Raw genomic sequence first — 24,741 nt, 5'->3', positions numbered from 1 at the left:
TTATGGGTATGAAGCGTTTAATATAATAGATCCATGGTATGAAGAAGCCTCCTGCATGCTCCCTCCTCTGCAGCAGGTGGCGCCGTCCCAGCAGTGCTCGTCAGTAAAGCCGCAGAAGAAGAAGCCCGTCGCTGCTACGCAATAGACTCGCGACGGGCGCTTTTGGTGACAGCGACAAATAATTACAAGAAACTGCGGTCGTCAGCCCGAGAAAACACTCAATCTCGTAAACTTTTGGAATCTCCTCATTACATGCCGCGTTTCTGCGCCCGTAGCTGCTCTGTGCACGCTCGAACCTCGCTCTCGGAGACGTTCGGGAAAAGCGGATCGGTGGGAACATCTGGCTGCTCTTTAGCTACTGGAGTCATTGAATGAGACTTTAGCATCGGCTAGCATTGTTTTACTTTGAGACCGCCGCCGCTTTTTGCAGGCAGGAGAGAGGCCAGAGAGGCTTCACAGGCACATAACCCCAGCGGAGGACACGGTAAGGAGACCCTGGTGGACCCGCGCGAGTCCAAACGTCCCACAGCCTGCGATATAGCCGAGGAGGCTAACAACAACACGGCTAACGCTCAGGCATTCATCTCTCCTGGGCTGGGAGATGTGCACGTTCCGCCGTGGCGTTTCCAGGCGGTTTCGTTTAGGAAAATGCGACTATTGCAATGATAGTAGCACGGCTTGGAAATGATAATCGTCTCCACCAAAGCTCAAACGGGCTAGTTTCGGTTGATCTTTTGTCACATGTTTGCAAACCAATTTGATGAGGCTAAATTTGCCGCGTAAACAGAGTGGGATAAATAAACGATGTTGTTTTTTATCACTTTAAACACTCTAATCTGGCTTTTTGGCATAATGTGATTTCGGCGGGGAGGATGGTGAAACTTTTATATTGGTCACGTGCTGGAGACAAGCCTGTGATGAAGATGGACCTGGTCATCATCAGTGTAAAGGTGTAGTTTTAACCTCTTAGCCCCCATCTGAACAAATCCCATTTTCTCCAGTTTGGCTTTACCCAAATCAAAAAGCTTCTTGTGAGAAAAGCACCAAAACAGCCACAAAAAAAATTAGAAGAAAACAAGGATGTAAACGCAGCAAAACAGTGACAGAACCTAAATGTGACAAAAATATGATAAAAACGCAACAAAAATGACAAAAACGCAGCTAAAAAGTGACAAAATTTCAACAAAAATGCAACACAAATGTGACACAAAGTCAACACACAAGTGACGGGGGGGAAAAAAGACAAAAACTCAACAAAAATTGGACAAAAACTCAATAAAATGACAAAGACTCGGAAAAAAAAAATACACAAAAAAAACATATAAAAGGCGACACAACACAGCAACAACGCGAGGAAAAAGATCAGTTGTGTGGGTCTTAGCTTTCAAATGAGGTGTTGCACAGGCCAATAGCATTCGGTTAAGGCGGGTGGTAAGAGGTTAAAGGCGCTATGTGGCTGCCTTTTGTGCTTTGTTAGGCAGCGTGGACATTTCAATAGCTTGTTTTGGTCACAAGTCTTTCCCAACTTTCCAAATGCATTTCTAGCATCTGAATGAAGTCTAGGCAACGTCAGGGCCGTGGGCCAAATCCGGCCGTCTAACACAGAACCTCTGGCCCCGAAAATGAGTTTTAGAAATATTATTATTATGCAATAGAGAGATCAAAGAACTGTTAAAAGTACGAGTGTAATACCGTCAGTCCACTGCAAAAAGTGATGAACTAGATTAGTTTAACATTCTCAATTTGAGCATAATAATCCAAATTTGAGTAGTTTAGTTGAGTTAAGATGTAGTTTTTGACCTATATCATTGAGACTATTAACTGTTCACTTGTCCTGGTATGTTTCTGACTCGTTTCAATATATTTCTTTTCACGTAATTTTATCTGCCAATGGGGAAAGAACCTAGGTCTTGTCCTGTTGGCAGCTCTACTTCTTATTTCAAGTGAGACTTACCTTAGAACTATCGTCTGAAATGTCATCAAAGTCAAGTAAACTAAAGTGAGTAAAAAAACACAGAAAAGATGATACATTTCTATAAGCCAATGCTTAATGCCAACTACTTTTCGTTGTGTATTTTTTTTACTTCTGTTAGAACGTCTCACTTGGTCATGTTTAATGTAATGTATTGGCTTTGGCAGAAAATGGTTCTTTACTTTGGGCTACAATGGTGAGGTTTGGCCCTGGTGATTTTTAGGTATGATAAAAATCGGCAAACTTGCCTTCCCCCGATTTAAATTCTATATATTTTTTTATAACTGCAGACAAAGCATGTAAAAAGGACTTAGGAAATTACACGTTTCTTCTAAAAAAAAAGAAACGTGTGGATTCCTTTGTAGTTCTGTACCCAGGGCTTCAGTTTTCTCTCAAAAGTTTTTGCTCCTGGGCACAATGTGTTGCCAAATTATCGTTGTCAATATTCATACCGCAAGCTGGAACAGACGCCCAAGATTACAAGTTTATTTGTAAAGCACAATTCATACACGAGGCAATTCAAAGTGCTTCACAGTTGCATGAAATTACAATAAAGCAGATCAAATCAATCCATCAAACATCAACATAAAAATGACAGTATCAAGCAATAGTGCAGATAAAATGCTTTCAGTTGTCATCGGCTGGTCTTATCGTGATACATCTGAAATCAAGTCTTTTGTCCTTTGAAGCGCAGGTCACTCAGGTTGTGTTGTTTTCCAGGAGACGAGCTGGCGCAGATCGTGGGGTGCCCGTGGACCATGCGAGACACTGGGGGGAGCCTTGCCCAGAACCGCTGGCAGGGAGACCTGGGGCTGACGGCGGTGGGCCAGGACGACATGGGGGCGCCGACACCTGCATGTAACTTCACCCACTGCTTTCACTCAAAACCAAGTTCAAAAAAAGTCCAATTTCAAACTGCTCGTGAGGTTTTTGTCGAATGATTGTGGTGATTATTGGTGTTTAGGGAGCAAAAACGTGAAAGAAATGACAGGGCGTGTTCCGCTGTTCGCTGCTTAGACTCTTAAAAACATAGGATGCTGGGTGTTTCAACCAACAAACTGCAATCTGAGCTATTGACATTCAATCTGCCTCCATCACTGCGCCAAAGGAGCGGTCCTTTATCATCAGCTGTCTTCCACACAGTTCATTTAAATGATAGGTAATGAAATACTTTTTCAATGCTGCAGTGGCCCAAACGAGGTTTATAAGACCTGTCACCATAACAGCGTTTGAAGTTTGATTCATTTTGAGGCAGGAAAATATTGTGATCAACTATAATCTCAGCAATCAAGGGAAGTCTACCATGTTGTAACTTAATAATGCCGTTTCAAGCTCCAAACAGTTGATTTTGCAATTTGCATGATTGCACGTTTGCTTGAAAAAAGATCGTGCTGAACTCAGACCGTAGAATAGCGAAGGACTAAGTGAGGGAGGCTTTATTTTGGTTCCTCTGCATTGATATGTTACATTTTATATATCGCATTTGTGTCTGTAAGAATTAGTAACAATAAAATACACTTTGACTGCGGCTAGTCCTGCTGGCAGCTGTAAGATTAAGGCCTTGTCCACACGTAGAGGGGACTTTATAAATCCGCCCTCCGTCAAAAATAAAAACACCGTTAACACAGCTTTCTTCAACGATACCTGATCGATACTTTTTCGGTACCTATACTAAAATATTCATCATCTAGAACCAAGAAAGAGGAAAAAACAATAATGTTCGGAAGATCTGCATCAGGTTCATCTCCAATGTCAAATGTGTGAACAATGGGGAATCATTTGGGGGGCAATTGGAAAAAAATGTGGCACAAAATTATAAAAAATGGGGAGAAAATTGGGCAAACAAAAAGATAAGGCAAAAATCTATCTAAAGTTTTCAGCTTTCGTTTTCCAAAGTGCGAGAGTGTAGCATCCACGTTGGTTGTCCGTCTGCAGGTGGGATTCCCCCGGACCACCTCATGGCCCACGTGTCCGGTCACGCCATCCCCACCTCGGTGCACCTGCTGGGCCAGACGGAGCCGGAGTGGATGGGCGAGTACGTGGAGGATGAGGAGGCAGAGGAGCTGGCGAAGGCGGACAGCGTGGGCAAAGAGGAGGCCGAAGAGGCGGCAGTGGAGCAGAGGGAACAGGGCTTCTGGGAGTCTGAAGGTAAAGCTGCACAGGAGGACTGAGACAAGGCCATGCATTCTGGTCTGTAACTAATCAGTTAATCGCAACTAATCGTCTTCAAAATAAAGATGATCAGTTACTAAATGAGTTTATTGTAGCACCTAAATGTAGTAATTGATCATCTTTATCTAATCATTATCTGTCTTTATTCTCTTTTATTGTATTTACAAAGCAATATTGTGAAAACTTCCACCGTCCTTGATTGTATGTCAGTCTTTTCCGTATCTCGCCAAATCTGTAGAGCCACTTAGTTTAACTCACATACACATAGTGATGGGACAATAATGAAATTTAGGGTCACGATTATCTTGGCCAAATAATTGCGATTAATGATATTATCACGATATTTGCCTATGGCTTAAAAAGTATCACAGAAACTTTCAGAAATTATGCGAATTGGGAAATTAAATATCCCCTTTCATTGTCAATGAATGTCAGATCGAGTGAGACCTAAGTATATTTAAACAAATTCAACTCAAAACCCATCACTTTTTTTTTTTGGAAGTGAGCACTACATGAAGCAGAAGAACCACCTAACATTAAAACATCAAGGTTTAGGTCGTGTCAGCAGCATGTTGGTTTATTATTTCAGAAAAAACAATACAGTAGAGCCATGCAGTGCTACTAGCTAGCATTAATTAATCGACTTTGCTGCCTGGTAAAGATGACAAACTTTGAGAAAGCTTCTGAATGAAGCACTTTTAATTCAGCCTGTTATGTTCCGCTAAGTTTGTCTGTGTAGTTTTGCAAACGATGCTGGTGTTTGTCTCTCAGATGGGTGTGTGTATGTTCGTAGCGTTAGCTCTTTTCTTTCACATGTTCCTCATGTGGAAGTTTCATCTTAAGTTTTCTTTTGCCGTCAATCCGAAATAATCCCACAGCTCAGACTTGACTTTCTCCCGGGTAGGGTAAAGTTATTCATAACCCCCTCTTTCACCTGTTCACCTGCCATGACAGCGGTAGCAGCCTTTGTCACTCATTCTGCCAAAAGCTTGCAATGATTAAGGGAGTGGGGCCCCGTTGTCGTGTTACACCATAATTCACAGAGGTACATTAAGAGGGTCAGGTGGTTTTCAACTGTATCTAGCCATTATCTTCTATATATTCTTCTATATATATCTTCTGTATATTTTCTGTTGCAGACTTTTGCGTATAATTTCGGGAAAAAAGAGTATTAGATTTATCCTTTTCATTTTGGAATCTACTGATCTTTGTCTTTCAATCAAACTCCCTCTGAAAAACCTATTAAACATGGATGTCCTCAATAAATCAGCCCTATGCCCCCATACAGCGCCCCCTGCTGTCACAGTTCAACACTGACACGTTTAGAAGCTTCATACACAGGATTATAGACCAGACATTGTTTTTTTTATATATTGTTGATGCAGATCAGCCTCAGAGAAATCCACATCAACCTCTATTAGAGACATTTATTTATTTCTATTAACTAAAAAAAAATTACATGAAATTAAATGACTTAAATATCAGCTATCCCAAAGGGGCCAACCCCTTTCATATCGGTACCAGACCCAAAAATCCACTTTGGTCGAGCCCTACTCAGGACTATCTTTAAGTGAGATCTCAATGGCACTTCCTGATGAAATAAAATAATAAAAAAAATGTTTGATAGACCAACCCTTCCACGGGTTTTGTCCCAAAGACACATTCAGGAAATTACTTTGATTATAAATGGAAACAAAACTGGTAAAATATCTTGTTGTGTAAGTATTTTCTGTTAATGCCAAAGTTAAAGGGGCTAGATGCAAGTTAGCCATTTTATACTCACTACTGCCACCTCAGGTCATACGTGTAACTGCACCCTCTATATTATAGAGATATTTCGGGATTTTTGATATGGGGCCTCATTTCCTAGTTATCCAGAGTGTTGCTGGTACCTGGAGATATTTTTTTGTAATTCATGCAGTTCTTATGTTTGAAGAGTTTCGTGGTGCTAGGCTAGTGCAAGGCTATCGCATTTCTACGATATCAGCTAGCCTGCTGACCGCTCCACAGAGCACCTGAGGCAAATCACTTATAACACCAGACTAACCATATAAACGTCTGTGTCGACAGAATAATTTGAACCATTTTGCATTTAAAATACCTTATATTTGAGCAGCATCTGCTTCGTGTTTGTATAAGCTACGCAGCGGCGGAGTGATCTGCTAGAAAATAGTCCCTCAAATGCGATCATTCATGTGATGCAAGGTCAAATATTCCAAAAAATATTCTGTCGACACAAACATTTATATGGTTAGTCTGGTGTTCTAAGTGATTTGCCTCAGGTGCTCTGTGGAGCGGGTCACACTGTTTTTAATGCAGGCTAGCTGACATTGTAGAAATGCGCTAACCTTGCATTAGCCTAGCGCTACGAAAGTATTCAAACATAAGAACTGCATGAATTACAAAAAAAAATATCTCCAGGTACCAGCAACACTCTGGATAACTAGGAAATGAGGCCCTATGTCAAAAATCCTGAAATATCCCTTTAAGCTTGTGCATGACGGCACTTCGGATCCGAATTAACACCTTTTTGAGTCACAGTGCCGGAGTTTAGAGGCAGTTGTGGTGAATAGGTCTGGGCTCATTCTACACCTTAGGGCATTGTTGACACATGTAGGGGGCAGAGGTTCCGCTAGCCTTTTTTTTTGTCGGCCACTTTGGGCGGCTGGGTCGTAAAATGTTGGCCATTCACAGGAATTACCGGCCATTAAAAATATATATACATAATTAACGTGGCTTATTATCAATAACAATCTACATTTAGGCAGAGCGCTACACAGTGCTTTAGTGGGTCCAAAAGACGGCTATTGCTAATGAAAAAATGACGTGAGAAAATGCAGCTGAAATCCAAATATAAAGTGCGCGTGGATCGATTGAGAGCGGCAGGTGTCACGCGGACCAAGCCTACTCATCTGCACTTTAACTCAGACAGAAAGTAGCCCATATCTATGACCCTCCTTATCCTGGTCTGACCACATCAGCTGCTCAGCGAGGGCTGGGCTTTAATGTGACATCAGGTGTAAAATAATCATTTGTCACCGATGAAATATTACGGAGGGGCAAATCGACTGAACATGGACCCAGCTCTGCCGCGCTCTAGAGCGGCTCCAACACCGGTAACTAAGCCGAGGCGTCTGCGCAGACTGACCGAGGGAAGCGCCTCTAAACCCAGCCACTCTCTGAGCGGCTCCAACACCGGTAACTGAGCCGAGGCGTCTGCGCAGACTGACCGAGGGAAGTGCCTCTAAACGCGGCCACTCTCTGTGCGGCTCCAACACCGGTAACTAAGCCGAGGCGTCTGCGCAGACTGACCGAGGGAAGCGCCTCTAAACCCAGCCACTCTCTGAGCGGCTCCAACACCTGTAACTAGGCCGAGGCATCTGCGCAGACTGACCGAGGGAAGCGCCTCTAAACCCGGCCACTCTCTGAGCGGCTCCAACACCTGTAACTAGGCCGAGGCATCTGCGCAGACTGACCGAGGGAAGCGCCTCTGAACCCGGCCACTCTCTGAGCGGCTCCAACACCTGTAACTAGGCCGAGGCATCTGCGCAGACTGACCGAGGGAAGCGCCTCTAAACCCGGCCACTCTCCCAGGAAGAGCCAGTGCAGGACAGCGCGTCAGTCTGACTGACCACACGCTCGTTTAATGAATATCCTAATCAAAAGTAGTTCTTAACACACTTTTATAAAAGTAAAAGTACCTGTAGTTCACTGTTTTCTTGGAAAATGTGACGAAGCATGAAGAGAAAATCCTTTCATTTCCAGCGTGACGATGGCGCTTCAACTGCGCTTTGTAAAATGGGCTTTTTGATAAAAACATTGAACCTTTCTTTAATATTTGGGGCTGTCTCAAAAACACTTTGTTATGTTGTTCACTGACCCAGGTGACATGTTGTATTTAATATATTTTTCTATATTTTCTCCATCTTTTTTACTGTCGGCCAATTTGGCCGATGGAAATTATTTTTACCGGCCATTTGCTTTGCTACAGCCGGCTAACGGAAACCCTGGTTGGGGGAGGAAAATACTTAATTTTAACATTTTAAACTCCGTATAGTCTCTTTAAGTGTCTAACCAGTGTGTCCATTCAGTTTCCGTAAACTCTTGGAAAGAGAAACCAGTGGAACTTGTCAGTCCTCAGAAGAACTTGAGTCGACTTTTTTCCAGAGTGGACTGACTCTCAGGTCTCAGAATGTGTATGTTACGTCTGAATATGTTTTTCCTTGCGTGATGCAGACCCGACAGAGTCTACAGTGGATTACTACAACCCCCTGTGGCCTTCGACCAAAGTGTCCTCTCAAACCTCTGCAAACTCACACTTCCAGCAAGCTCCAGCCAAGTCAGACAGCGAGGAGGAGGAGGAGGAAGAGGAGGATGAGGACGAGGAGGAGGAGGAAGAAGAAGAGGAGGAGGAGGAGGAGGAAGAGGAGATGGACCACAGTTTAGAGGTGGGACATGTTTCATCTACACTGCGTTCCAAATTATTATGCAAATTGTATTTTTGTGTCAAAAAGGTAATCACTGACATTAATCTCAGAGACCTGGGATGATTAGTTTTCAGGTTTAGTCCAATTAACGGAAAAACTACTGAAAAAGGATGTTCCACTTTATTTAGCAGATTTCAAGCAATATGGTAAAGAAAAAGGATCTCTCTGCTGATGAAAAGCGTGAAATAGCAGAATGCCTTGGTCTAGGTATGAAAACCTTCGATATTTCATGAAAGATTAAGCGTAATCATCGTACTGATAAGAGATTTGTGGATGATTCAGAGCACACTTGGGTTTGTGCAGATAAAGGCACAATATGGACAGTTTCTGCCAGACAAACACATCAGATTAAGAGAACAGATGCTACAAAGCAGCTGACAGGTATTTGAAGCTGCTGGTGCCTCTGGAGTCTCCCGAACATCAAGGTGTAGGACCCTCCAGAGGCTGCAGTTGTGCATAAACCTTCTATCCGGGCCTCCCCTAAACGGTTAATTGATAATTTAAACAGTCTTGTTCACTGATGAGGCCGTGTAACCCTGGATGGTCAGATGGATGGAGCAGTGGATAGTTGGTGAATGTCACAATGTCCCAACAAGGCTGTGACGTCAGTAAGGAGGGGCGGAGTCATGTTCTGGACCAGAATCATGGTGAGAGAGCTGGTCGGCCCCTTTAGGCCCTTTTAGGCTCCCTGAAGGTGTGAAGGTGCTTTCCCGAACAAGATCCTCTTCATCATGACAACGCACCATGTCCTGCTGTAAAGAAAACCTCTGCATCACTGGCTGCTATGAGCATAAAAGGAGAGAAACTCATGATGTGGACCCCCTCCTCCCCTGACCTCAACCCTATTGAGAACCTTTGGAGCCTCAACAAAAAAACTTCTATGAGGGTGGGAGGCAGTTTTCACCCAACCAGGAGCTCTGGGAGACTATTTTAACATCCTGCAAAGAAATCCAAGCAGAAACTGTCCAAAAACTCACAAGTTTAATGGATTTAAGAATTTTGAAGCTGCTCTCACACAAGGGCTCCTATGGTAAAATATAACATGACCTGTTAATATTTTTTGATTGAAATAGCTTTTGATTTCAGTAAGTACAAGCTTTAAAATGTATTGAAACGATGAGTTGTATAGTAATTAGGAACAGTAGATTATGAGGTTTTTACTACATTAATTTTTGAAAAAAATACTGTTATCACTGGGAGATTTTTTCAACCACATTTAATTGATCCTCTACCAGTTAAAGACTTGAAAATTATGCCGACATTTGAGTTGACGATTTAGAAAATCCTAGAAAAATGTCATTTGCATAATAATTTGGAACGCAGTGTATAAGAGAATTGGTGTGAAGATGAACCTGATTATTTCAGAAACCAACCAAACAGCTGCTAACGGCACTGTGGGAAAACGGCTCTGTGCTTCTCTACTTAAAAGGATCTTAAAAAGCCTTGAAATTCACATTGCAAAGTGCAGGAAGCCTCGTTTGACACCAAAGATTTTCCAAGCTATCAGCAAGATCCAGTCCACCCTTGGAGCTTTGACATTGGGTGAAGACTGAGATATGACCTGTTAAAATGCAAGAATGCCATGCATTTCAGAACTTCAGAACATGCAACAAAAGCGCGATGCCAAAGTTCTTTCAGATTCTAACTGGATCTGGTTGCTAGCTTTGAAGTTGGCCATTGGCAAAAGACTTGTATCATCAGTTCATCACAATGTTTCGCTCCCTTCCCCAGGAGAGCCCCCAGCCCTCGTTGTCCTGCCTGAGGCGAGGCCCCGGCCGGACCAGGGTGCACAGGCTGCAGACGGGCCGCAGTGTGGGCCTGGCGGGGCAGTGGAGGCGCTGGAGGCAGAGGGCCCTGTGGATGTCCAAGTGGAGGACGGGGAGCATGAGATACCGCCTCTACAGCAGCAGGAGGAGGAGAGGGAGATGGGGGGGACACGGCTCGGCGAGAGAGCAGTGCGGCATGAGCACACAGGGGCAAAGAGGTAAGAGCGGTAAGGGTTAAGTTAGACTGCCATATTGTAAGAGATTTGACTTTTTCTTTATAGGGATAACGCATATTAATGGAATACGGCCTGTCAGGATGATAAAGTTTGAAGTTCTAAATTTTCAGGCAGTAAAATATCACTCAGGTTTTCCGTGGGGTATTGAAGCAGTACTAAATAACTCATGCCCTAGAGGCCATGAGCGCCACTGCAGGTGTCGTAGGGTAAATACTACGCTGACAGAAGAGACAAAGGGAGAGAGAGATATTGCACATCCAATTACACAATGGAGATCATTTGGCTGTAAGTACTTTGCCCGTTAGCCTGTTAGCTTCTTCTTCATATATCCATTAGTGTGTATTGGTGACTCCGACCTGGTGCAGGAGAGCTGCAATTGTGATTTTCTGGCCAGAGACACCAGAGGGTGATGAAAGACCTCCCAATCATCCCATTAACACTTGTATGTTAACTTGTATGTTAACTAAAGGATTTATTAAGGTAAACAAGTTACTTAGTAGTTACTTAGTATTGCTTTAAAAAGCATTAAAAGTCTTTAAAGTCAAACTGGCTGTAGCGGCCAGTGGCCCTATACTACTGGCCACTAGGCTGGCAAAGTAAAACGGTGTCTCGCACATGTGGAAAGAGCCCAATACTCGTGTAGAATGAAGAATCCTTTATTTCCTTATATCGACAGCTTAACAACCACGGTCAAAAACTGTTTGCCTCCACTTTGCAGCACTGAGGCCACTCCCTTCAGCCCTTAAATAGGCTCACACACAAACAGGAAGTGCAGTGCCACTCAGTGGCTGGTGGAATAAATACAAAAAAGGCCTCTAAATTGCCTCTTACACAGGCATTAAATCTACATTTATTGTTTACATGTAACCATGTATGTTCATTTACATGCACTGTCCCGACCAAATAAAAACAATTCAATTTGCGAAAAAAATCCTACAATGACCAAACATTTTGGCTGTATTTTCTGGCAGGAATGATTGAATTTCTCTACAATTACACAGATTAAAATGTACTATTTAACATATTTTCTTAAAAGAGCTCTTTATAAAGACATTTCAGCTCATCCTCTCCGTTGGCTGTTTTAAAAATATCATAGGCACAGTTTTCTGTGAATTTAATAAACGGAGTAACTTACTGATCGACTCATCAATGCTTTACAGGTCAGAGATTAGTAAAGTTATGAATGACTTTAGACACAGCTCATCATTGACACAGTTGGGTTCTCTTTCATAGTCCAGAGAACAAAACAGGACTAACGTTGTATGTAACATGTTGTTGTAGATAAGTATGAAGGCGGCCCCTCCTCAGACGGCCGTGAGAGCCGGGGTCTGAGTGCAGGAGAGAGGCCGGTGCAGCCCGCGCTCACAGAGGAGCACGTCAGCTGTGTCACAGGTAACACCGGCGTTCCTCTATCTCCAGCCCTCAGAACAGTGTGAACATCCACCACACCATCCAAACCTTCTGTGCCAAGCTAATTCACATCGGACGTTTTACAAAGCTCAAAGTCCCCAAGGAAGGCCTGGCTTGAATGCATCCTAACTCATCCGTTTGTGAGCGCAGGTTTCCTGGAGCAGTCCCTACAGCAGTACGGCAGTCTAATCCCGGTGCATGTGGATGACGTCACAGAGAAACTGCAGACGGTGTTCAGTGAGAGCTTCTCTCAGCCACACAGGTCCAGCTCTTCTTCATGTCGCTCTTTCAAACATGACACACACCAGTCACCATAACAAACTCTCGCTTTTTCTATTAGTTCAAGACTTTTTACATTGTAGCTTCTCATTTATGAATGAGCGCATATGAAATTATGTTTTAAACAAAGAAAGGTGAGGTAGATTTAGGGCTGAACGATTTTGCCACAAATCAATATTGCGATTTTTTTCAGTCAATATTGCGATTTCGATTTTATTGCGATTTTCCACAAATAACTTTTTGTTGCAATACAATTAAATATTTGCAACTGATTTAATAAAGTATTACTCACTCTTAAGTCCTTCATAATCACATGGAATATAATTCCAAATAGTCCACATAGTCATTTAGCCACATCATTTCCAATAAGCTTATATTGATTTTTTTTTTTTTTGTAAATAGCCTAAATAATTTCTTGCTATTTGCTCTTGTGTATTAGTCAGTGGATGTGAGAAAAGTTCTTATCTTTATCCAAAACATTCCCAAACATAAGCCTCCAAACATGAGCTGCAAAGGACTCAGCCCAGGCTCAGCTTCATCTGTGTGGAGGCAGGGACGTGTGAATCCGGAGGAAAGTTTCTGTGATCAGTGTGTAGCGCTGCAGCTAACGCAACGCTAACGGAGGAAACGGCAATAGTCCTGAGCGGTGGCTGCTTTATATGCGCTGATATTTTCACAGTACACCCACGATCTACCGCGCACCTTAAGTAGACGGAGAAGTAAACAAAAGCACGCGGTGGTGCACGCGGCGGAGCGCAGAGCGGACGTCGGTGGCGTCTCTCGTCGCTACATTCACTTTTATGGACCGCGGCCATCAGCTGCATCAGCAATAGTCCTTCGCGGTGGTTGCATTATACACGCTGATATTTTCACAGTACATGCACGATCTACGCGCACCTTACGTAGACGGAGAAGTAAACAAAAGCACGCGGTGGAGCGCAGAGCGGACGTCGATGGCGTCTCTCGCTGCTACAGTCACTTCTATGGGCAGCGGCCAATAGCTGCATGGGCCAAAATCGCGTGCCTCTGCGATTTCGAAATCGCGTTGTGTAATATCGCGATAAAATCGCAAATGCGATTAATCGTTCAGCCCTAGGTAGATTCTTCAAAACACTTTTCTTTTCTGAGCTTCATGATGTCGTCACAGAAATGGTTTTGACTTCACAGACTTTTAAAAAACATTTCAGGAATGACCTTATGAAGCTCATGGAGAAAAGAATTAAGGGAATTTTAAATCTAAAAGATATTTGAGTTATTTCATATTTTTTTGTTGTTGTTTTCTTCCATAATCTGATGAAAAGTTTCATTCGCAGTTTAATGCCGTCAATGAGAATCACACAATGCAAAAAGTGTTGGAAATAAAGAAAAGCTGATTCATAAAAAGTATTTACAAACCTTTGATCAGTACTGTAAAAAAAAAAAATAATAATAATAATAATAATAAATTATTAGTTCCATATCGTTCCAAAGTTCCAGTTCTATAGCTTCTCAAATCAACCGTTTTCAGCAGTGCTAGCATAATTACACGAGGGTTTTCTACGTGGCTCAGGCGGCACCATTTGGGGCAATACTTAATACTTCAATACTATATTTCTGATCAGTTGGTTCACCCTGTGTTTGGATACCGCTCTGACTGTACCCGTGTGTGCTCCTGTGATCAGGAAAGCCATGGTGCAGCACCTGATGCAGTCCTTACAGCGCACGCTGGGGAGCTCGCTGGCCAAAGGCTTCAGAGTCAACTACAAACGCCACGTCCTCACCATGGACGACCTGGGCACGCTGTACGGGCAGAACTGGCTCAACGACCAGGTGGGTTTGGACCACAGGTTACTGCTAGGGCTGGGCTTATGTCGCGATACTGGTGTCAGATATCACAGCCGATTCTGGAAAAAATACGATATTGGGTATCGATTCCAAATATCCACTACCAGACCCATACGTGTTTGGCTAAAGTGTTTGTATTTTGGTTGATAAAATGCTGTGAAAGAGTAACCAATCTATTTGTAATCACTTTATGAGTGTTGCTAATATTCATGCAACCTAAAAGCATTAATATACCCAATATATACCATATACCCAAGGATAGTTTGGGAAGAAAAGTCCAGTGATCCTTGTTTAATGTTTTTGCATTAGTTTATTAATAGATGTATGTATATTTAAATTGAATTGATACTTGATGTGTAACTTCTCGTTTGCAAGAAAAGATAAGCCTTTATTGATCTGACTCTGGAGAGTCAGATCAAAAATTCACTTTTTCACTCATGTCAGCATCTCTAATCAAAGGCATTGTGATGCACGGTTTCCAATACAATACACGTATCACGACAAAGACGTATTGCGATATACAGTATTTGTCCCAGCCCGAGTTACTACCCTCACCTCACAGCAAGACGATCCTGGGCTCCGCCCTCCTGCACGGAGTCTGGCATGTTTTACTCTGGGTGCTCCGGTTTCACATATCAATCCTACACATGCACACTACTACTTCCTCATGCACACATTTGTTTGATATGTGGCATTGATGTGTGGAAGTGGTTCTTTATCCCTCCCTTGCCCCTCAAGGTGTTCAGATCTAATGTAATCCTAATCTGTGTGTTTGTCCAGGTCATGAACATGTATGGAGACCTGGTCATGGACTCGGTACCAGAGAAGGTATTTACTTTGTTTCAAACATTAAAAAGTACATTTACCACCAAAATAATGTCTCAGTAATATTCTTTTGTAATGTAATCTTTTCTCCGCAGGTCCATTTCTTCAACAGCTTTTTCTATGATAAATTGCGGACGAAAGGCTACGATGGAGTAAAACGGTGGACCAAAAATGTATGTGCTGCGAAATTTACCATTCAGTTGTCAAATTATAGATGTTGTTTTAGGTGAAGTCCAGTTTCAGTCGACAAAAGGTTTAACAAATTAAGTTATGTATACTTCTACACTAAGTTACATTTACTCAAGTACATGTACTTTGAAGAAATCGTACTTCTTAGAGGAGTTTTATCACAGTACTTTTTACTTCTACTTGAAGGCTTTTTCCGCTGTGAGTAAATCCTTAAGCGGCAAATGCTTCATTTTGTTCAAATGTATGTAGTTCGTCTCGTGCTCCTTGTTCATTCGATTTTTTTAGTTTGTTGTTTTCTGCATTTTCTCTCTTTGGAATAATTACGGAGTCCACAGGAGTTTGTTTTGTTTCACACAGTTTATGGCGTCATGGAAAATAAATCCGACTTTTCCGCTCAGACACAGTTACTCACAGTACTCAAGTACTTTTTTGACACTTACTGGAGTAATTGTTTACCCTTACTATAGTAAGTATTTTGGCGAGACTACCACCTCTGAGTCTATCGAAAAGAGCTCTTTCACTGGGAAAATGTAAAATGTTGTCGGTTTCAGAGCTGTATCTGTATAAAAAGATGGCTAAAATACAGTCCCCATGAAAAGTCTAAGTGCAGTTGAAAAATTGTAAAATTCACACTTTCCATGGTTGGATCTTATCAAGGTTCTAAGTAGAACTTCAACATGCAACAAGAAGAAACAGGAGTGAGACAAAAAATGAGTAAAGCTTTTACTGTGTTTCATAAGCTGTGTTTGCAGCTGACCTCATGCCTTTAAAAGGCCAAATCTGTGCAAAAATGTGGATTCAGGGTCATTTTCTGTCAGGTATTCACTGTGTCATGCAGGCCCACCTTAGTGTACCCATAGGGGCTTAAACAGAATTGTAGATAAACAGCAGAAGAAACTGTAGAAAATCTATAATGAATCAAATCATTGGCTGAAATCTGGTTTTAAAACAAAGAACACGGTGCATAAACAAGTGTGTGAACCTGTGTGTGGTGGTCCCAGGTGGATATCTTCCAGAAGGAGCTGCTGCTGATCCCCATCCACCTGGAGGTGCACTGGTCTCTGGTCAGTGTGGACATCTCCCGACGGGCCATCACGTACTTCGACTCCCAGAGGACGCTCAACAGACGCTGCCCCAAGGCAAGAGTCACACCAGTGACCACACTAACACAGAGGAGGGGTGTCTGAGACGCCTGTAGGAATGTTTCTATCCATTAAAGGACTGAGATGGTCGGTTTGTTAGATGCTGTGGCCTCAGTGAACAAAAACAAACCTAGCACAGTATGTTCTGTATGTATGTTCTGGATCCAAGTCATGATGAATTTGTATTTTTACTAGTTAACAATATGGAAAAAAAAACACTAAAATCAAGGACACTCAATCACAATATTGAGTCAGGTAGTCTAGGCACACAAACAAATACTGGTTATCGGCCATGATTTAAATATCAAATACCTCTTTCACGAAAAGTGATTGAGATATTCCATGTTTTTGCGTCTGAAAGAGGAGGGTCAGGGGCCTCCTTTATCAAGCTCGCTGCGCACAAAGTGAGGCCAAAAACTTTGCATAGCCACTCCTCTGTGCCAAAGGTGGTATTTATAGAAACTAACTGAATGTAAAACATTGCGAGGTTCGCACTTTTTAGAAACACTGCAGAGACGCAGCGAGGGGAAGCCAGTTTGAGGAAGTCATGTTTGTTCACTTTTGAAATAGTTCATTTGAACTTTATTTTCATCAGAAATGACAAAGATTAGAATGAAAAGAGCAACTTATCACGATATTTGTGAAAACCATATGTGACTTGTTTGTATAGGCATGTATGCACACTGGCGCTTTGATTGACTCATCCCTGGACATAAGTCTGACCAACTGGGGCACATGCCCTTCAGACACGATGCAGTCTTTACGCAGTGCGCACCGGCTCCCACCACCCTCCTCAGACACCACCCTGACACTGACCTCACCTCACTCACAATGTGGAGTTTGGATGAATGAAATGCCCCACAGTTTATCGTGTTTTTATAGGCAAACCCAAACCTCACTATTAGCAAATCTAGCCGACTCTTAAGGCTCGTCTTTATGTTCTAAATATGTGGACGACACAGGCTCCAGGAGTTCACTCTTCAGTAAAACCCCTGGAGCCCGTGTCGTCTCTGCGTGAGCTGCTGCAGCGTCAGCCCCTCCCTCTGTGTCCCTCTCCTTCAGTAAAACCCACTCATTACCGCCTCGTGTTTAAGGAAATCTCATTCAAAAGTCACTTTGCATTGCCTTTTCTGGTCAAATGGAGGCGGGCAGAGGGCGTGTCGTGATGTCTGCAGCTTTCTGCTCCACGTGGAATCAGCCAAGGAAAGAGGTGTGCGTATGATGTACGCAGGGTTTTATAAATGGGAAAAAAACTTTGCGTACAGAATTTTGCGTTACTTTCCTACGCACTTTCAAAGTCTGAGTCTCACGCACAGTTTGATAAAAGAGGCCCCAGAGCTTTATAATGTCCTCCTGGAGCCCCCTTCTGGAAGCTGCATGAAGCACACGTTAAAGATCGCCATTCAAAAGTGCCCCCCCCCTCACAGAACTGCTCTCACATGTGGTACACTCGCCCATACGTTCAAACCAAACCAGATCAATTCTTGAGGATTATTTTTTTTACCATAACACTAGACTTGTAAACTAAAAAATGTAGCATTGTTGGGGAAAATACTTTGGTATTGTATTTAGTTACCGAATACTTGCCTTAAAATGTATTTCGTAATTATTCTGTTACTTTGTCTAATCAGAGTACTGTATTCTGAATACAGTACTTTGAATACTTTTAGAATACTTTCACATTGATTGTCATTATATTTACATATATATCTGACGTATAATTACAAAAATGAAGACTATGATTGTTGGAACACCTGTTATAAACTCACTAACCATTAATGATGAACTCTTTAAAGGAATAGGCCACCGTTTTTACATACTAAGATATGTTCTTACCTCACTTTAGACGTGTTAATATATCCCCGTCTGGTCTTTGTCCGTGCGCTCTGCCAGGCAAACGGAGCACATACGCAGCCTCTCCCACATGTCACATAGCTCCGAAAAAGCTCACGATAGAAGCTACCACGACGTTTTGCTCCTCGTATCATTACGCCGCACAATATAGTCCCCCTTTTTATTTGCTTATAAAATCGACATGTTACATTTCTGTGTAAATATACTTCGCATGAAAACACTTCACGTAACTTTATTTAAATAGGGAACACGTGGAAGAGCTTGGTAGCTTCTATCGTGAGCTTTTTTGGAGCTATGTGACATGTGGGAGAGGCTGCGTATGTGCTCCGTTTGCGTGACAGAGCGCACGGACAAAGACCAGACGGGGATATATTAACTCGACTAAAGTGAGGTAAGAGCATATCTCAGTATGTAAAAACGGTGGCCTATTCCTTTAACGCTCTTGGCCAATGGAGCAGCAGATACAGCATCATGTGACACTTGTTTGTATGAACTGTGGCACAAGACATTTAAATCTTATTTTAAGTTATAAATGCAGGAGGCTCATAGAAGGCCAGGTGTATGTTTACAGAAGTATCAGTATTACTTAGTCTTATTGGTACTTATAATGGCAATAAAGATTGTTTTTATTGTTGATAGCATTAGCTTGAAGCTCCTGAAGCTGCACATAAAGGACCTGTGTATTCTCTGGCACTATCATGTTTACTGGCCCCGCTCTGTTATGTGAAAGAGGTGTGAAAACGAGGCGTGAAAGGACACATCTTGTGCATATTTAATTAATCGCTAAATAAGCTAACCTTTGAAAACCGTGTTTGCCAATAAAGCCTCGGCCCCTCTGCTGCTCAGAGACACCAGCTATGTTATAAAAAACTGTTCAAAATGGTCAGAGTTTGTCCTAAGATACAAAGTGACAATGAGCCCAAAAAGCCTCAACACTTGGAGTCAAAAAAAGCGGGTTCAAGCATAGCCTGCTCTATAGCCGTTCCGATCCAGATGTTTGGAGCTGTTGTCGACCCATTTAGGGCAAAGCCTCGTTAGAAATCATTAATGAATGTACGGACCTTTGGGATTTTGCTTTATCCAAGTATAGTCACACAAAATTAAAAGTGGATTTTCTAAGTGGATAAAAGGGGAACTATATTGTAAGGCGTAATAATATCTTAGGAGCACTTCAACATCCTACTTATCACCTGTAGAACATTCCATTATCAAAGGTATGTTGTTTTTTTTATAATGTTTAATACATATCATGGTTAATGTGTTTTTGTTCTTGTTTTGCAGCATATTTTTAAGTATCTCCAAGCGGAGGCCATCAAGAAAGATCGACGAGACTTTTTGGATGGATGGAAAGGATTTTTCAAAATGGTGAGAATGGATTCTTAGCTTTTACAGGCGCCACATGGTTAGACAGACACACACGATACTCGATTATCGTTTAGCTGTGCCACCGGCTTAGTGACTTTGTATGGGACATTATACATCAACAAGACTGGAAACATAATAGTTTACTCCCTAGTTCTGACTACAATTCTGATGAAACATTAAAGGGACTAGATGCAAGTTGGTCATTTTATACTCACTACTGCCACCTCAGGTCTTACATGTAACTGCAGTCTCTATGTTAAGCTCATGCGTGACGGCACTTCAGACCTGAATTAACTCCTTCCTTCCTGACAGTGCAGGATTTTCGAGGCAGTTGTGGTGAACAGGTCTGAGCTCATTCTACACATTAGGACATGGTGGAACATGTAGTGGGAGGAAAATACATAATTTTAACATGTTGAAACTCTGTATAGTCCCCTTAACGCATGCACATTGGAGTTCAGACTGAAACATGAACTGTGAAGTCAAAGAGTCCCATGACTTTCAGAACATGTTATTGGACACGGATATTATACAGTGAGTGCGTTTACAAGGGCTCAAATTTCCCGGTTAGTTAAATTCCGGTTGTGGCAGTTTTGGGGATATGGTGTTTATATGTCACAAAAAAACAGGAAACTCAAATCCCTTGTTTACATGATCAAATAAGGAAACCCGGCTTTTCGTATTTAAGCTCTGTCTGCGCATACGTTATATTTTTTAGCACAATACGGTGAAAATATTAAAAGCATAAATGTGTGGCTTATTGCAGGGTTTGTTCTTTTAAATGCCCACTTTGGGCTAAATGTTTTGCTCATCCACTACATCCTGATTGTGGATAATAATTCATTACCTTTACCTGTCCTGTCCTGGGTGTGTCGTTGCCACTGACGTGGACCAGACAGCACTGGGAGAAGGTTTGAAGCCGGGTCTGGTGTGAGAGAGTGGAGCTGATGGAGTTCACCGATTGTTAGTGGAGGAAAACTTTATCCGTCTCTGTGTTGTCGGAGGAAAACCAGCATAAATCCACATTAAAACATTTCTTTCCATCGTAAATATTCACTACTTTTAGTTCTTTCATGGTTAAAATAAAAAGCTCTGTCTCCTCTTCACTCCAGGAACAGGAGCTCTTAGGACATGCCGCCGCCATGTTTGTTTGCTATGAACGGCGCATGCGCAAGAAATGGGACGTTTCTTAAAACCGGAAAATAGCGTCTACATGCAGTTCTATTACTGATGGAAAATCCGTGTTTCTCAAAACCGGGAAACTGCTATTTTTGGGGTTTTATAATCGGGAAACTGTTTTATATGATCAAAGACAAAACCTGAATGTTAAAAACTCAAGGACATAACCGGGAAACTCAAGCCCTTGTGAACACACTCAGTATGACTTTGTAAAATGTAAAGTGCTGCTCTGATAATCCACAAATGCAAATATTTTTCATTTAAGATGTGCGAACATTCCATCAAATGAAGGAAAGGGGGGACATTTTCATCATCCACGGGAAACTTTTGAGCAAAGACACCTGGACAGTTTCTTCCAAATTGCAGTCGAGTGTGTTTAAGAAACCTTTGCAGTGAAAAGAGTTGGGTAACGTCGAAATGTGTCCAAGAAATGTATATTTAATGCCCGTTTGAATCCAATTCTATTAATGACATTTAAGGCCTGCATTTTGGCACACTTCATAGAATGGCTTTGATGAAACCCCGCTCGGGGAATACTAGGCGGGGCTTTGGAGGCGCTCTGAGGAGATGGTGCAGGCGGTAGTCGGGGCGGTGGATGAGGACTCTGTGGTTAATGTGTTTTGAATGTGTTGCAGAATGTGGGCCGTCAGAACAACGACAGTGACTGTGGAGCTTTTGTACTTCAGGTAAGGACTTCTCTCTCTTCTGTTTGGGAGCCAGGGTTTGTGTATGCGGACTGCGGGTTAGTGACGGGTGATGGATACTTTGGGGTTACTTTGGGGTAGGGCTGGGTACTGTCCCACAGCGTACCACAACTGTTGAAACCAGATTAGTGACCCAGAGAGAGGCCTGTCCATAACGAGCACTATTTTAGATATTTGTTCACCTGGCGATGCCCAGACAGCAGCTGCAACTGGAACGGAAAATCCCACGTTTGAGAAAAGAACGCCACCATCAACAGAACATCCCAATCACTGCAAAGAGAGTTCTTTTTTGTGTGTTATGATTTAGCCGTGGTATTGAAATACAGTACATCAGCCAGGTGAGATGATATATATACGTGTATAAATACATGGAAGGAACAGAGGGAAGACAAATCTTTTATCTATATCTGCCCTGGATCCAAATGTTGAATCATGTGTATAAAGTAGTGCAAGGAAAATGAAACAATCTTCAGTAGCACACGGAATTTCATGAAGAGAACAACTGTTAATCCTGGGGCCGGATCCATTATCCTTTGGGGTTTTATTGCAGCCAGTGGCACAGGGAGCATTTTTAAGTAAAACGAAGAATGGATTCAATTCAATATTCCAACAGGTTTTAGGAGGAAAACGTAGCATAATCTGTGAATAGCTGACGTTACGAAGCAAATGGCTTTAACAAATGGGTAGCGAAGAGCAGTGCACAGACCGCCCAGAGATCTCTCTGCTCTGGAAGACGTTTGTAAGGAAGAAAATCTCTCAAACTAGAACTGAAAGACTCCTGGTGCCTGGAAAGGTGTTTAAAGCTGGGATGCTTTCCGTATTTAGGGACAGTGATGCATTAAAACCGCAGGGTGCAAACTTTTATGCGTTTTCATCATACTGTCTTCCACTATACATTAGATCAGGGTGCCCAAAGTGGGGCCCGCGAGCCAAATTTGGCCCGCCGACACATTTCTGTTGGCCCGCCAGAGAGTGACCTACTTTTGCGTGTGGTTAATTCTAACTCTCTTCCATTCATTCTCAATGGTAAATATGGATGCAGTACACTTTTTGACCACGAGCGTCAAATTGGGGGCGCTGTTTCACTCCTTTCGCAAAGTTAAGGAAACACTGTTGTGGTGTCTTGGTATTTATCAATCGCAGAGCGTTGTAGCATCAACTTTCACAGTTTTCCAACTTTTATTACAAAGGTTGTTGACGTCAACAACAGTATATGTTAAAAAATGACTTATAAAAGAATTGATGCTCAACTGACATATCAACGTGAGTGAACGAATGAGGTAAAGTTTCTGTAGGTGTTTTTTTTTTTGCACTAAATTGCTACAATTGTTGATTTTGTTCTACTAAAACTAGGCTTTTGCCACAGTTACCATTCGTTTTAATATAGCATGTTATTTGCATGGATAGAATCAAGGCTATCGAAAAAATAAAAAGTAAATAAAATAAAGTAACTTTACAATTTGCAGTTATATGTGTGTTTCGTGCTTGACATCGCCGTGTTTGGCCCACGACTCACAGGCACTTTTTCATTTTGGCCCTCGGAGACAAAAAGTTTGGGCACCCCTGCATTAGATAAAAACATTAAGATCAGTTTAACTGCCGTGTCTCCCCTTTTGATACAGATAACCATCATCATCATCATCATCATGATCCTCCTCCAAATGTTAACCCTGTCCCCCTCTGTTTGTGCCCCACAGTACTGCAAGTGTCTGGCGCTGGGGCAGGCCTTCAGCTTTGGGCAGCTGGACATGCCCCGACTGCGGAGGCAAATGTACAAAGAACTTTGCCACTGCAAACTCATCCTGTGACCCGCCGCCCGCCCTCCCTCCCTCCCCCCAACACGAGCCCCCCACCCCCCTCCCCCCTCAGAGACAAAACCCACAAGGACACGGAACGAGTACCAAGAAAAAAAAAAGGATCTCTCTTTCCAAAAACGTTTCTTTTTTCGCTCTTCTCTTGGTTCTTCCTCGGTTTCGACCCCCCGCCGCACTCATCGCTCAGTATAGACTCATTTTTGTTTTTGTTCTCTTACCGTCGTTTTGAAGGAAGCATGGCTAAAGCTAACGGGCCCCTCAAAAACAAGCTACACGAAGAGCGTTAGCCCGAGTATACAGTGAACTGTCGATGTAAAAACTTTGATATTCAACTCATGGTGTTTGTTCGAATAAAAAAAAAAAAATCCAGTCTCCGTTAGGTTTTTTTTTTTCTTCCGTTGTTGTCGTCGTGGGGGACAGTGGACGGACATTTTTGAAAGCGTTACAAAAGAAGAAGAGGACTTTCCAAAAGGTGCATTGCATTTTTGTTTCTCAAGGCACTGACTGTACAAATGCTTTTGTTTACATTTGTAACAAAGAAAAGAGCGCGTCATCATTACCAGTTACTCACCCCCCCCTCACCCCCCCATGTCCACTGGATAAACCGGTTTCGCCCGCCCCGCCCGAACGCGTCGTGTCAATCGATTTCTGCTAAGAGTTTAGTTTCAATTTTGTAAGAGCTTTTTTCGAGAGGACCACAGACAAAACAAAAAAAAAACACGCCAGGTTGTATGCTTAAGAGTCGACAACACTTTGTTTTATATCTTCTTATAATATTCTTACATGGTTGCTCAAATGTGATTATTTTTTCTTTTTTTTTTTATCGTTTAGTTTTTTTTGCATTGCGCAGCGCCTGTTGTATCATAGCCTCTGAAGTATGTTCATGTAGGTTCGGTTGTACACGTGTGGACTAAATGTACATGACAATAAATTTTCTGAAAGAAGCGTCGCTCGTTTTTGCGTAGAAATGGAGGAGTGTCCTTTTTAGTCGACGAAGACAACGGGGACATCACGACGCACATTCTTTCGATGACGAGCTAAAAACGGTTCTTTGACTAAAACATGACGAGACGAGCAGGAGCAGCTCAGTAACGTTAAACAATTCCAGTTTGGTATCAAAATGTATAGTATCGAAACAGGCCCCGAAAAGAAATATAAATCTTTTATATGATGCTGATGGTCAGGAAAATGTACAAGAAAAAAGTGAAAGAAAGTGAAAGTTGAAAAAGAAATAAAATGTGAAAAAAAATTGAAAATTTTGGGAAACATGGAGGAAAAAAAGTTAACCATTTTGGAGGAAAAAGATATGGAACATTTTGGGGGGAAAATTGGTTAAAATGGGAGAAAAAAATGAGAAAAACGTGTAAAGTTTTTTTTTATTTATTCATTTATTGACCTTTATTTAACCAGGATAGTCCCACTGAGATTAAGCATCTCTTTTTCAGGGGAGTCCTGGCCCCAGAGGGGGATCTATTGTACATGTTTTTAGTGGTAGGGGAAACCGGAGTACCCGGAGGAAACGC

The 24,741-nt window shown here is 42.2% G+C and overlaps 1 protein-coding gene across 2 annotated transcripts; it reads left to right on the top strand.

The window, feature by feature from the left end:
• The first annotated feature begins 131 nt into the window (after nucleotides 1-131).
• Nucleotides 132-24,162, top strand: senp3b (SUMO specific peptidase 3b). 2 transcript variants are annotated; one of them, XM_079579614.1, is made up of 14 exons: nucleotides 132-484; nucleotides 2,693-2,830; nucleotides 3,908-4,120; nucleotides 8,381-8,592; nucleotides 10,363-10,615; nucleotides 11,915-12,025; nucleotides 12,194-12,305; nucleotides 13,984-14,131; nucleotides 14,927-14,974; nucleotides 15,067-15,144; nucleotides 16,162-16,299; nucleotides 19,438-19,521; nucleotides 21,336-21,386; nucleotides 23,102-24,162. In XM_079579614.1, exons 2-14 carry the CDS (start codon nucleotides 2,731-2,733, stop codon nucleotides 23,210-23,212), a joined length of 1,659 nt encoding a protein of 552 aa, XP_079435740.1. In that variant the 5' UTR covers nucleotides 132-484; nucleotides 2,693-2,730; the 3' UTR covers nucleotides 23,213-24,162. The 2 variants fall into 2 exon arrangements, with proteins under 2 accessions (XP_079435740.1, XP_079435739.1); XM_079579613.1 differs by having other exon boundaries at nucleotides 10,363-10,624.
• The last annotated feature ends 579 nt before the right edge of the window (nucleotides 24,163-24,741 follow it).

The sequence above is a fragment of the Gobius niger genome (assembly GCF_951799975.1).
Source record: "Gobius niger genome assembly, chromosome: 21".
Classification (NCBI taxonomy): Eukaryota; Metazoa; Chordata; class Actinopteri; order Gobiiformes; family Gobiidae; genus Gobius; species Gobius niger.
Note: the sequence above shows the minus strand (reverse complement) of the source record. Positions and strands in the feature narration are given on the sequence as shown.

Coding starts and splice junctions, on each gene's coding strand:
- senp3b (XM_079579613.1), top strand. CDS start 2,731: ATGCGAGACACTGGGGGGAGCCTTGCCCAGAACCGCTGGCAGGGAGAC. Junction 2,831..3,907: donor GGGGGCGCCGACACCTGCAT/GTAACTTCACCC, acceptor GTCCGTCTGCAG/GTGGGATTCCCCCGGACCAC. Junction 21,387..23,101: donor GTGGAGCTTTTGTACTTCAG/GTAAGGACTTCT, acceptor TGTGCCCCACAG/TACTGCAAGTGTCTGGCGCT.